The sequence below is a fragment of the Sinocyclocheilus grahami genome, unplaced genomic scaffold, assembly GCF_001515645.1.
Source record: "Sinocyclocheilus grahami isolate Dianchi unplaced genomic scaffold, SAMN03320097.WGS_v1.1 scaffold1602.1, whole genome shotgun sequence".
NCBI lineage: Eukaryota > Metazoa > Chordata > Actinopteri > Cypriniformes > Cyprinidae > Sinocyclocheilus > Sinocyclocheilus grahami.
In genome coordinates, this window is record NW_015506781.1 from 146,621 (window position 1) to 160,166 (window position 13,546).

At 37.3% G+C, this 13,546-nt stretch overlaps 1 protein-coding gene across 1 annotated transcript in view; it reads left to right on the plus strand.

Annotated features, from left to right (window-relative positions):
• Positions 1-13,546, plus strand: part of LOC107571497 (UPF0606 protein KIAA1549L-like) — a 77,483-nt gene extending 63,937 nt beyond the window's left edge. Inside the window, exons 11-17 of the mRNA XM_016257812.1 lie at positions 737-900; positions 1,141-1,176; positions 5,471-5,665; positions 5,903-6,093; positions 8,247-8,377; positions 12,660-12,784; positions 13,313-13,546. Of these exons, the coding sequence (XP_016113298.1) occupies positions 737-900; positions 1,141-1,176; positions 5,471-5,665; positions 5,903-6,093; positions 8,247-8,377; positions 12,660-12,784; positions 13,313-13,546 (1,076 nt within the window). The remainder of the gene's footprint in view (positions 1-736; positions 901-1,140; positions 1,177-5,470; positions 5,666-5,902; positions 6,094-8,246; positions 8,378-12,659; positions 12,785-13,312) is intronic.

The window sequence follows — 13,546 nt, forward strand, 5'->3', positions numbered from 1 at the left end:
ACATATTGTATATTTTTGGCAATAACACTTAACTTAAATCAAACTCATCATTTCATGTGAGAGGAGGCAGTGCCTCCATTGCACTATGATTGGTTTATGAATCTGTTCACATGCTAAATCTTCACACCTCTTGATTTTCTGAACATTCTGCGTCGTCAAATAATTCTGAATGAACTCTGTGTGAATGAATGGTGTTATTGGGAAGACTGATTAAAAAGTAAGTATACAACTTTGTCAAGTCAAAATCAAATCCAAAATGACTTGAAAACATGATCTGTGAGTTTTTATTGTGCAATCAGCTTAGTGAATCAAAGGTAAATCTCCTTGTCTGTGACCATCATGACACCTGTCGTGGTCTGAATGTAATAATCCGAATGATGATCTGAAAAGAAGTTGACTATTAAAAAGAACAACTACATTTTTGGTTCACAAAGAAAATGTAATCTGAAATTTGAAATGATAGCTGATTAAATGTAAAAATTCTTACAAAAACAGACTTGATGATAAATATACTTGGTATTAATAAACTTTAATTATTTTGTTCATGTTAAAAAAAGAAAATAATAATTGTAATATTGTAATATCTATTTAACCTGGATTAAAAAAAGTCACTAACAAAATACTTCTTGTACAACCAAATATTTTTGTGTCAAAATATTTAAGCAACACAATTTGCAAAATCATAGTTAATTATGTAAAAGTTTTCATGTGACTAACAGTGTTTCTCATCATGCAGCCGTAGTGAAGAATCCACCCAACAACATGTGGATCATCGCTGCAGTGCTAGCACCCATCGGTGTGGTGACCCTCATCATCATCATCATCACCACGGTGCTGTGTCACAAAAACAAGAGCGATTTCAAAAGCGATCCCATTGGAAACTTCAACCCTCGAGTCAAGGTACGGCAGTGACTGGATGAAAATCCTGCATTTGCCATAAGGCACCGCTCTTTAACTCTCTCATTATAACTCATTATGGTATTTTGTACACTCAGCATATTTTACAGTGACTTCATCAACAGTTTTCCTCAAACTCTTACATGCTTTGCTTGCTTTGCCTATGGGAATACATCCCAAGAGAGTGTATGAGAGAGAGATGGAAATGACTGATGACTCTTAATGTTGTTTTCTCTCATTTAGACTGCTTACTGGAAAGACGTGGGTTATTACCCTCAGGTAGTTATTCAGCTCTTCAATCATTTCACCTGCTGCTATGGACTCCTGATGTGCACACAGTCTTAAGGATGATGTGTAGAGTAGACAGGTCTCAGGGACAAGTACTAATGATCTTGCACAATTAAAGGGGTCATATGATGCTATTTTAAAGATCATTATTTTGTGTATTTGGTGTAACAGAATATGTTGACATGCTTTAATGTTAAAAAAACACATTATTTTTCAAATACTGTACATTATTGTAGGTCCTCTATGCCCCGCCTTTCTCAAACACGTCGTTTTCAATAAAGCCCCCTCCTCTGACACACGCAGTCTGCTCTGATTGGCCAGCTGACTCAGTGCATTGTGATTGGCCGAACACCACAAGCACGCGTCGGAAATGTAACGCCCCTTACCATAATCGCGAGCTTCAGCTTTCAAAGTAAATATCAAGACAGTTAATAATGTCATTAGTATTTGCTTTGTCTCCCTGACATGGCTGCATCAACACTACTGCTGTTCCTGAAATCACGCCTTCTTTCTTTGCGTGCTCATTTGGGCGGCATTATGCTAATATTTCCTCATAGTGACGTAGACATGTGGGGGCGTGTTAGAACGAGCCGTTTTAGGTAGGCGTGGTTGACTCTTAACTTTTATAAAGAATATCTCTTTGGATTTGAGACTTTAGTCTTTGCAACTTTACAGATCTTCTTTATGCACCAAGCGCTTGTAACACTCCAAAGAGAAAGGAAAACTTGAAATCGCATCATATGACCCCTTTAAAGGGTTTGTTCACCCAAAACAGTCAAATTATTTCGTTATTGACTCACCTGTGTGTCATTCCATGCATGTAAGACTATATTGTGGAACATGAAAGGAAATGTTTAGTGGAGTGTCCTGGCTGCTTTTTCCTTACAATGAAAGTGAATGGAGACAGGAATGTTTCAAAATGAACACTTCATGCTTTCATTGTATGGAGCAGCCTTGACATTCTACAAAGCATTAAGAAATTCATGCAGATTCTAAATGACATTATATATGATATTTACTGAATTGAACTATTTTTTTGTGTGAAATATTCCTAGCTAATATAAACATTGTTGAGTTATGTCAAAAGTATTTATTTTTCTAGATTAGGATCTGAATGTACCGTATGTGTGTGTACATGTGTGTGTGTGTGTGTGTGTGTGTGTGTGTGTGTGTCCCCAATTTAAAATAATCACATTTTGTTGCTTTGCAGCCTGAAATTAAGACGCACACAGTTTTTGTTTTATCTAGCTGTATTTACTCAGTACAGCTTATAACATCCAAGTGAAAGATATAACACCAACATGTCAGAAAAAAAGAATCACTGAGTTGGAAAAAGATCACCCCTTTGTGTCAGTATTTTTTTTAACCACATTTAGCTTTAATTGCAGCCTTTAAGGTAATGATACACGGGGCAACTTTTTGAGCAGTGTTGCTGGGAAATGTTTCTGTCAATGGGCAACCAGGTGAGACACAGGGCCCACACCAATCTAACATATCCAGATAGAAATTTGTTGCCCATTCTCAATGGTAAAGTGGCCAAGCAACATTGCTCAAAAAAGTTGCCCTGTAAAATCATCACCTTTAGTCTGTTGGGATATGTCTCTACTAACTTTACACTTTTAGACTTTGCAATATTTGCCCACTCTTCTTTGCAGAACTGCTCAAGTTCAGTTAAATTTGATGGTCACAGTTTGTGGACTGCAGTCTTCAAGCTATTCCACAGATTTTCAATGGGGTTTAAGTCTGGGCTCTGACTAGGCCATGCAAGGACATTTAACTTTTTCTCCTTCAACCACTGTGTGCTCAGTTTTACTGTGTGCTTTGGGTCATTGTCATGTTGGAAGGTAAATCTTCTTCCCGTTGACAACGTTCTGGCAGAGGGCAGCATATTTCCCTCAAGAATTTGATTGTATTTTGCCCCATATATTTTTCCTTCTATCCTGACAATTGCTTCAGTCTCTGCTGCATAGAAACACCTATAACAGGATATTACCACCTCCGTGCTTTACTGTAGGAATGGTGTTATTTGGATGGTGAGCTATATTGGATTTACGCTAGACATATAGTTTGGTGTTGAGGCCAAATAATTCAAGTCTCATATAAGTCATCTCATATAAGTCTTAAATAATTTAGTCTCATCTGCCTCAGAATCTTCAAGGTGCATTTTGGCAAAGCTCAGTCGTGACTGCCTATGGCCTTTCTTGAGGAGTGGCTTGTTTCTTGCAACCCTCCTATACAAGCCACATTTGTGGAGAATTGTGGAGATGTTGTCACATGCACACAATGACCACTCTTTGTCATAAATTCCTGCAGCTGCTTCAGAGTTGCTGTAGGCCTCTCTGAACAGTTTCCTCCTGGCTCCTTCATCCAGTTTGGAGTGATGTCCTGATCCAGGGAGGGTCTGTCTGTCAGGGCTCAGGTTTGATCGACCTCTCTTCTCTCCTGCATTAGGCTTTGTTTTTGTTTGCATGTGCTAGCCACACTCAGCTGATTGCGTTTCACAATCAGCGCGGTCGTGCACGCTCTCGCAGCTGTTTGTCATTTTCTTATTAATTTTCTTCTTAAGTCTCTTGTTTTTACTCTTTTCTTGGCCAGTGTGTTTTATTACTTATGCTTCACTCGCACCTTTTGCTTTGATTTTCTTTTAGTCACAAGTATTGTTTTTTTATTCTTTTATTTTTATTTAGTTAATTCTGTTTCTGTCCGGTCTGTTTGCACTTACTGCCCAGCGGCTTGCCCTCATTTCGCTTTGGACTGTGACCTTGTTGTTTAGAGGGAACATGGTAATTGACCCTCGCCTGTCCCTGACTTCGATGCGTTACTATCCATTGTGCAGCCACTCGCCTGGTGTTTGATCTCCACTCAACAGATTACGTGCTGTGGCTTTCTTGGACTTTGTTTGCTGGTCGGACTGTTCTCTCGTTTCCTGGTCCTTGTCTGGATATTGATCCTCCTCACTATTTTCCTGCTGATCCAGGGTTTGGCGGCTCATCTTTGGCGGCTCAGTTCACCTTCTATACTAAAAGTTTTGTTGGAGCATCTAATTGCATTTGGGTCTTTTATTACAGAGAGTCATGCCACTGTGTTGCACCAAATACCTTCCACTTCTTAATAATAGACTTCACTGTGCTTACAGGCATTGATAAAGCCCTTGACATTTTTTTTGTATATCCTGACTTGTGCCTCTCCACAACTTTATCCAGGAGATCTTTTTACAGTGCCTTGCCACCCATAGTTGATTGTTTGCTTCAGTTGCGCTACCAAGGACTGAAATGCTCCAGGAAAGCTCTTTTCATGCTGAACTAATCAGAATGACCACAGCAGATCACAGTTGAAAGTCAAATGGCTTTGTGTGCCATTGAGAAGGTGATTAGCTACACCTGATTGAGTTTACAAGTCATTTTTAGGAGGGGGAGTGATCCTTTTTCCAACTCAGTGATTCTGTTTTTTTTATTTAATTTTATTCTGACATGTTGGTGTTATATCGTTCACTTGGATGTTACAAGTTTCACTGAGTAAATATAGCTGGATAAAACAAAAGTGTGTCCGTCTTCATTTCAGGCTGCAAAGCAACAGAATGTGATTACTTTAAAGGGGGTGTTTATTTTCTATTCCCACTGTATGTGAAATCATCCTCAATTTAATAAATTCATTAATATCCACTAAATTCCCCAAGACTACTTTAATCAGAAGTATCATCTTCAAGTCCCTCCATTGCCAAATATGTTTACCTTCATTAGATCTAAGGATTATATTAATGTGAACTTTTGAACTTTCCTTGATCTAATCTAATGCAGTCAGATTGTTTCAGTCATACTAAATGAATTCTTACATTTTTTGTGACGTACTTATTGCACTTGAAACCATTAATGTTCACAGGATCCTAACACATTTTATTTGAATGGAGCAGTCATGTTTCTGACAGCACATATATGTTTCATGAAATATATAGTCAAAACATTTGTCCAAAGGAATGTACAACCAGATCATTGGTTTGGTAGCAAAACACAAAACAAAACAAAACGTTATCTGTCTCAAATTGATGTTTTATGGAAACCCCATTATGCACTGTAAAAAGTGGTAACCTGCAAAAAGTGGCTTACTATAAAGAGCTGTCTATACCTGATGCAACCCCATTTATTTAAATATTTTTAACTGGTCAAAAATATTTATTTTAATATTTTTGACCAGTTAATTTAGATGTTACCATTTTTGAATGTGTACAGTGTATAAGAATAACCTTCATATCTGTAATCAAATATGTGAATGTTTGCTCATTGCTTAGCCTATTCAGGGGTTTGACTATGCCAAGCAACACCTGGGTCAGCAGGGTGGTGATGAGGAGACCCTCTCGGTTACCCAGGAGACTATGATTCTGCCCCACCCCATTCGAGATGCCCCTCTGTCCCTAGATAAGCCTGCACGCCAAGATGGATCCACTTCCAAGAAGAGCCTGAACAGTGAGATAAGGAAAAGGTATGTGTGAAGAAACCTAACACTTATGGAATGCTGTAAACCTGCAAAAAGTGGCTTACTATAAAGAGGTGTCTATACCTGATGCAACCCCATTTATTTAAATATTTTTAACTGGTCAAAAATATTTATTTAAATATTTTTGACCAGTTAATTTAGATGTTACCATTTTTGAATGTGTACAGTGTATAAGAATAACCTTCATATCTGTAATCAAATATGTGAATGTTTGCTCATTGCTTAGCCTATTCAGGGGTTTGACTATGCCAAGCAACACCTGGGTCAGCAGGGTGGTGATGAGGAGACCCTCTCGGTTACCCAGGAGACTATGATTCTGCCCCACCCCATTCGAGATGCCCCTCTGTCCCTAGATAAGCCTGCACGCCAAGATGGATCCACTTCCAAGAAGAGCCTGAACAGTGAGATAAGGAAAAGGTATGTGTGAAGAAACCTAACACTTATGGAATGCTGTAAATACTCAGTATTCATGTCACAGCCCTAACAGTAATGCTGTCATTTGCTGTTATTTGGCACAGGCCCACAAGACTACTTGTCATGGAAGACATAAGCTAGAGGCGCTAAATAGTGTTCAAGAGAGGGTGAGATAATGGATATATTGACAGAGACTTGTTTGATAATTGCTTTTTAAATACAACCAATGCTCAGTATGTCAGTATGATCTTAACACTGTGTTAATGAGATCACTGGCCTCTTAAAAGTCTGTCTGATAGTTAAGGTGACTGACTTAATGATTTTCATATGGTTGGATGAGCATACTGTAGCTTTCAGTTAGTTTCATGGAGGAGTGTGATATAAAAGGATCTCGCTTCAAACTGTCAAACTGTTTGATTTAAGTGGATATGTTCTTGATTTAGACCATTTATCTCTGAAAAAGTTGATATAATTTCTGGAGAAATGCATTCCACTCAGGTTCAGCTGAATTATATATGTAAATCATGAACTACACTACTCATAAAAAGTTTGGATAATAAGATTTTTGTTTTAATATTTTTGAAACAAGTTGCTTATGCTCAACAAGGGTGCATACAAAAGAACTGTTTTTGATTTTAACATATTTTAAATGTTACTTATTCATATGATGCAAAGCTGAATTTTCAGCAGCCATTACTTTTCAGTATCATATGATCCTTCAGAAATCATTCTAATATGCAAATTTGGTGTTAAGGAAATATTGCTTATTATTATTAACTAATTAGGTTTTTGCTGCATCATATTTTGGGGTAATATTAAGTTTTCACAATATTATGTTCTTACTTTTGATCAAATCATTTCAGTTTTGGTTTGTATAAGACACTTCTTTCAAAAACATTAAAACATTTCTAATTATCTCCAACTTTTGACCAGAAGTACATGTCATAGAAGGACTCAATTTAGTAGCTCTTTCACCGACTTGAATAGGAAATACTAAATCATATAATCATACAATCAATAAAGTTATGTAAGAAGACAGCGAGTGAGGGAAGCATGAACAAAGAGAAGGACAGACTTATCTTCAGAAAGAAGAATAAGCATATGCTCACAGCAATAAGAGGGTTGCTGAATTCAGAGTGACCGTACTGAGCACACAGCTATTTGCACAAACATATTATAAATTAATTTGTATCACAATACACACACACACACACACACACACACACACACCAGTATATATTAAATGATAATTAACAATGTGGGAATCCGACAGCAATAATATCATACAATACATCCAAAACTGCATATATATATTTGCATATATTTTTCCCCCTCTCTATAGAATTTCCTCAATATGTTTCATACAATGTGGCGGTTTCCCTGACAGAGATTAAGCCTAGTCCTAAACTAAAATGACCCTTTAAACCAGATTAACAGAAAATAAATCTGCACTGTTAATCATTTTTAATCATTTTGACACACACACACACACACACACACACACACACAAACTTTCACTGAAGTAAAACACATAGGGAATCTCTCTCTCACTGTCAACACCTGATTGCAAGAATATATTTCCAGGCAATCCTTTTCTTTTATTCCACACCTGATGCGTGCAGTTTATTTTGCTTGCTTTTATTTTGCTTGCTTTAAAAAGTTTCCTCTTGTTCAGTAAAGTTTTTTTTAATGTTTGATTGCAGTCCTTTTTCTGCTGCCAATGTTTTCCTTAGATTTGCTTTCTGCTTCTTGGTTCATTCCATGTTTTATAGACAACATTTGTCATGCTAATTCAGATTAGCACAGCTGGTTTTAAATTAATCTAATTTATTTTAGTTAATGGCTCCATAGTCCAGGATTTAGTTATCTGTATGTTATCTGTGTTTCAGAAAGCCATTTTTAAAGCCATGATTAACTATTCTAGAATGTCTGAATTGACTAATAAAATGTTCACAATCAAATCCAATCAATATTCTAGTTTTAGCACCACAGTGATTTGGTACAAGTAAATGTGTGTATCTGTTTGATTGTGTGTCCTTGGATTTATATGTATGTGTTTGAGATGAGAATGCAGACAAAGAAAATGACATAACCATCCTCTAATTTCACACATGCACCGACTCACTGCTGCTCCTTGTTGCTATGGTTACTTGCAGTAGGTTGCCGAGTGAGGATGGTTCCGTCATCAACAGCGAATCAGTGAAAGAGGTCTCGGGAAAGGGCTCGAGTGTGCAAAAAGCCACAGTGCAGCAGAAACTCACGAAGAAGGAGACGAGGAAGAGTAATGGTGAGAAATGCCTTCACAGTTTCAGCACTTTAGTACTTGTGCTGTCAGGCCATAAGACATCCATGAAATTAACGTTCTTTTTCCAAAATGTCCTATTCTCATAAAGAAAATACAAGCACTCTGTTCCAAAAACCTAATGAGCTGCCTCCAGTATAAAGCCATTTCTAAAGTGTGCATAATATTTTCAGTCAAATTCTTAAATTGAATCAGTCAATTAGAATAATAAGTCATTTGGGCTGTTACCAGGCAAATTAAATCAGTATTGACTAAATTAATCTTTGCAATGCAGAGAAAACACAGAAGCTGCATTAGAAGGGGCATTTAGATGCATTTACACACTGTTTAATGCAGGACATTAATGTTTTAACCTGCAATTACAAATGCATTAATACTGTTTTGATATTTTAAACATAAAACATTGATACAGATATTTGAAATTATTAAAAAAAATGAAAATCTACTTTAAATGTGAAATTAAAACTGCCAGTAGGTGTCAGCAAGTCAGTGTTAATAAGTTAATGTTGACTTAACATTAACAGTTAACTGTTAATGTTGAAGCCCTAAGACTGGCAAGAGCGGATTCCAAATCTTCAATACTTATCTTGTTGGATCTGTCCGCTGCTTTTGATAGTTAACCACCAGATCCTCCTGTCAACCCTATTGGCAAAGGGCATCTCAGGAACCGCACTCTAGGGGTTTGAGTCTTACCTATCAGATAGGTCCTTCAAAGTATCTTGGAGAGGTGAGGTGTCCAAGTCGCAACATCTAACTACTGGGGTGCCTCAGGGCTCAGTTCTTGGACCACTTCTCTTCTCTGTCTACATGGCATCGTTAGGTTATGTCGTTCAGAAACATGGCTTTTCATACCACCGCTATGCTGATGACACTCAACTCTACCTCTTATTCCATCCTGATGATCCGAAGATAGCTGCTTGCATCTCAGCTTGTCTAACAGACATTTCTTGCTGGATGAAGGACCATCACCTTCAACTAAACCTTGCCAAGACAGAACTGCTTGTGGTTCCAGCAAACCCATCGTTTCATCACAATTTCACCATCCAGTTAGGCACATCAACCATAAATCCTTCAAAAACAGCCAGAAATCTTGGAGTTATGATTGATGATCAGCTGACTTTCTCAGACCACATTGCTAAAACTGTCCGGTCCTGCAGATTTGCTTTATTCAACATCAAGAAAAGCAGGCCTTTTCTATCGGAACATGCTTCACAACTCCATGTTCATGCTCTTGTTCTGTCCAGGCTGTACTATTGCAGAAGCACAAAATCACTTTCACAGACTTTTACATTAACTGTTCCCTCCTGGTGGAATGACCTGCCCAACTCAATCCGAGCAGCTGAGTCCTTAGCCATCTTCAAAAATCGGCTAAAAACACATCTCTTCCATCTTTATTCTAGCCTCTATCTCTAGCACTCTCTATTCTAATTCTATTCTTAAAGAAAAAAAAACACTTGTCCCTTTTAGACTTGCACTTTATTCCTTTGTTGCTTGTTTTCTTTAAAAAACAAAACAAAACCAACACTGTCTTTTTAATCTTTTTGTATTCTATCTGTTTTCTTTTTATTTACTATACTATTAACAAAAGCAAAAAAAGGCCTCTAACACTAGCTTGCTCTATTCTTTTTATATTCTGTTTTCTTTTTATTTATTATATAATTTAAAAAAAAAAATAGTACTGCGTGTAGCTAGTTGAGCCTAGTGAGAGGTGTGAGTCCGGGTGTTGTTGTTCTGTGTCTGTGATCTGATCAGCGAGTTTCTGTAAAGCGGAGCTCACGTGCGCTTGCGGAGGAATGTAGGCATTGACGAGAATGAATGAGCAAAACTCCCGCGGCGAATAGAACGGCTTGCAGTTAATGAAGAGCACTTCTAGATCTGAACAGCACATCTTCTTTAACACAGTTACATATGTACACCACTTCTCACTGATATAAAAGCGTGTCCCGCCACCACGTGATTTCCCCGTTGATTCTGCCTCGCGATCCGCTGCCTGAGCTAGACGAGGGCGCCGGCTCGCTTCCCCCATCTGCGCATCCTGAAGCGCTTGATCAGCGCCACAGCTCCCCCAACTACAATGTCCAGCAAAACATCAGAATAGTCAAAAACCAAAATAGTCAATATCGGGTGGTGTGTACTTCCGAATGTCCAGCAATTCGTCTCTGGTGAAACTGATTGCAGGGATATAACTAAAGACAGGACAAACATTATGTAAGCACACTAAACATTGCCAAAAGTGCATCTACATGTGTTCAGCTTACGAGTGGTTAATCATAAATATGTATTAATTATATAATTTAAGAGAACTTAAGAGATTAATTATATAATTTAAGAGGACTTTATATGAAGTATCTTAAACTACTATGTACTGAAATTTAAATTAATCATTTGATTCGGTGAACTTATTGTGAACGTACATGTTTTTACATTGTACATATATTCTAAAATACCTGCATGTAATTATATCTGCAGTTAGTTTCTGTGATTACATCTATAATTACAGCTATGACCCTACATTTACCCCTTAACCCACCAAACCTGTCTCTAACTTTAACTGTACCCCACCTCAGTAACAGTAATGCTTTGCAATACAACATTAACAAAATAAGTACATTGTACCCAACAAATAGTATTTTTTGACATAAATATATAGTAGTTAAAGATACCTAATTTAAAGTGTGACTGCTATGACCCAGAATCTGCTCTACCTACATTTATAGTCACTAGCCGCTACTGATTATATGCATCCTAAATATGTACAATTAAATATGATTTTTAAAATTATTGCACAATTTACTAATTTAACAAAACACACATAAGTGATAATTACCTTTATACATCACATATTTTATTCCAGTGCTCTTTAATGACACTGTTAATTTCATGTCAAATTACGACCAGGGGTATAATGAACAAAACTGCTAAAGTAACATTGTCAACAACATATTGGCTGGCATTTTCTATCTATTTCTTTACGGAGTCAGTTATGTTAACAGTTGTTCCTTTCTCACACTGAGGGACAGAATGAAATGTATTCACTAATGTAGTGAAACCTATCGAATAACATCTTATGAGCTGGACCTTAATGGAAGCATATAAAAAGTCCTCACTAGCTTCTAAAGTAAGTGTGTGTTTGGGTGCAGTGTGAGGTTGTATGGTGTCTCCCTGCACTGAAAATGAGTTTTTAACTAAAGCCCTTTTTACCAGATGACCATCCTCAGAAGGAAAATAGTGATCGAGTTCATGAATGTTAATGAACCTTCTCATCTGACATGATCTGCTCTGTCACTGTGACTACCAGCATCACAGAGGAGCAACAGGGTCACACGCACATTTTTGCAGACACACGCATCCCAAAAGGCATACTGACAGACAGAGATAAAGGCACACCCATTGAAACCTAAATTTATTATGTTATAACCTTTTGCTTTGCAGATGTCATACTGGTCTGGATAACACAGACTTGCCAATATACAACCCTCAACACTACACATACATGTACTGTAATAAGCACGTCCCTCACAATAACAACATAAGATGCCAATATGTACAGGTCCTGTTTGCATATGCAGCATCTGACTTTTGTCAGATGGAATTTGAGTCTGTGGAGAGATGATGTGTGGCAGAACAGATTGTTCAATTGTTCACATTTTTTTTCTCAAAAATGTAAATTATGTCACTTTTATGGACTACATTTATATTGCTTTTTGGTGTTTTTCGGAGCTTGATAGATGTGGCCACTGTGAACTGTTGTGATATGTAAAAAGCCTCATTAAGATCCATTCAGTTCTCCTTTATATATTCCACAGAAGAAATAACAGCAGTGAGTAATGTTAGAATAAAACATTTTGGGTGGTGAACTATTACTTGAAAATGGGCACTAAGATCCATTCCATTTATATAACTAGTTAAATTCTGTCACATAGAGTCTAATTCTTTATGGTTAGTACAAAATGTACAGTTTTGCTTATCCTATAAGTTTTCCACTTCCATATTTAGATATATTCTCTCAGAAGTGGACAGACCTAATCTGTCTTGATAAATGGACAAAGTTAATTAAAATCAAAAGATATGCTGAAATCTTAGGATCAGACTTTGTCCACGTTAAATAGGAAATGAGAGCTAAGGAAATTAATCTTCTGCAGAAGTGATAATGTTGGCCAGTGTTGCTGTCACATAATAAGGAAGTGGATTTGTCTATATTCTGCTTGAATAATCAGATTAAGTTTCTTGTTGCTGACATTAAAGTTTGTGTTTTTGTTTTTGGCAGATCATTATGATAGTTCCTCAGGATCACTTCAGCATATTTCTATAAAACCAATTGCAGCTCAACCCACCTACTCGCGCCCTGCATCCTCCGACCGCAGCCAGGACTCTGCTGTATTCAATGGAGAGGTAAGACTTGATTTTATTAGAGACAGCTTCAGATGGCAACCACTGACCAAAGTCCTTTTACTGACCTTCTGATGCATTTTACATCACATTATTCATTTCATATTCATCACATTTACATTTACATTATAAAAAAGGGCACTGATGGCTGCAAAATTGCCACTTCCATGATAATTGGCTGACTGTTATGCAACTTCTGAAAAATTAGGGTGCACAGGTTTTATACAGTTTTATACAGCAAGGAAACAAAGTTATGTCTACAGGCTACCAGGCTGCTTGGATGCTTTTGCAAGGAGATAGACAGACAGACATATATATATATATATATATATATATATATATATATATATATATATATACAGAGAAAAAGACAGATAGATAGATAGATAGATAGATAGATAGATAGATAGACAAATGATCAAAAGATAGATAGACAGATAGATAGATAGACAGACAGACAGACAGACAAATGATAGACACACAGACAGATAGATAGATAGATAGATAGACAGACAGCCAGATAGAATACAGGTGAATTTGGCTCTGAAACAGAAGTCAGACATTGAGCACTACAGGAATAAGCTTAGACTGAAGGCCAAAAGGAAGGGATATTATGACATTATGACTTCTGAGCGGAAAGGTAGCACTAAAGACCTAAGTCAGCGACACAAGTACAGCCACGACAGGCCTCCACACCCCCACACCCACGCTCAGGAACCGGAAGACGACAGGGGCTCCACATATGTGAAGTATCGCAGGAGGTAA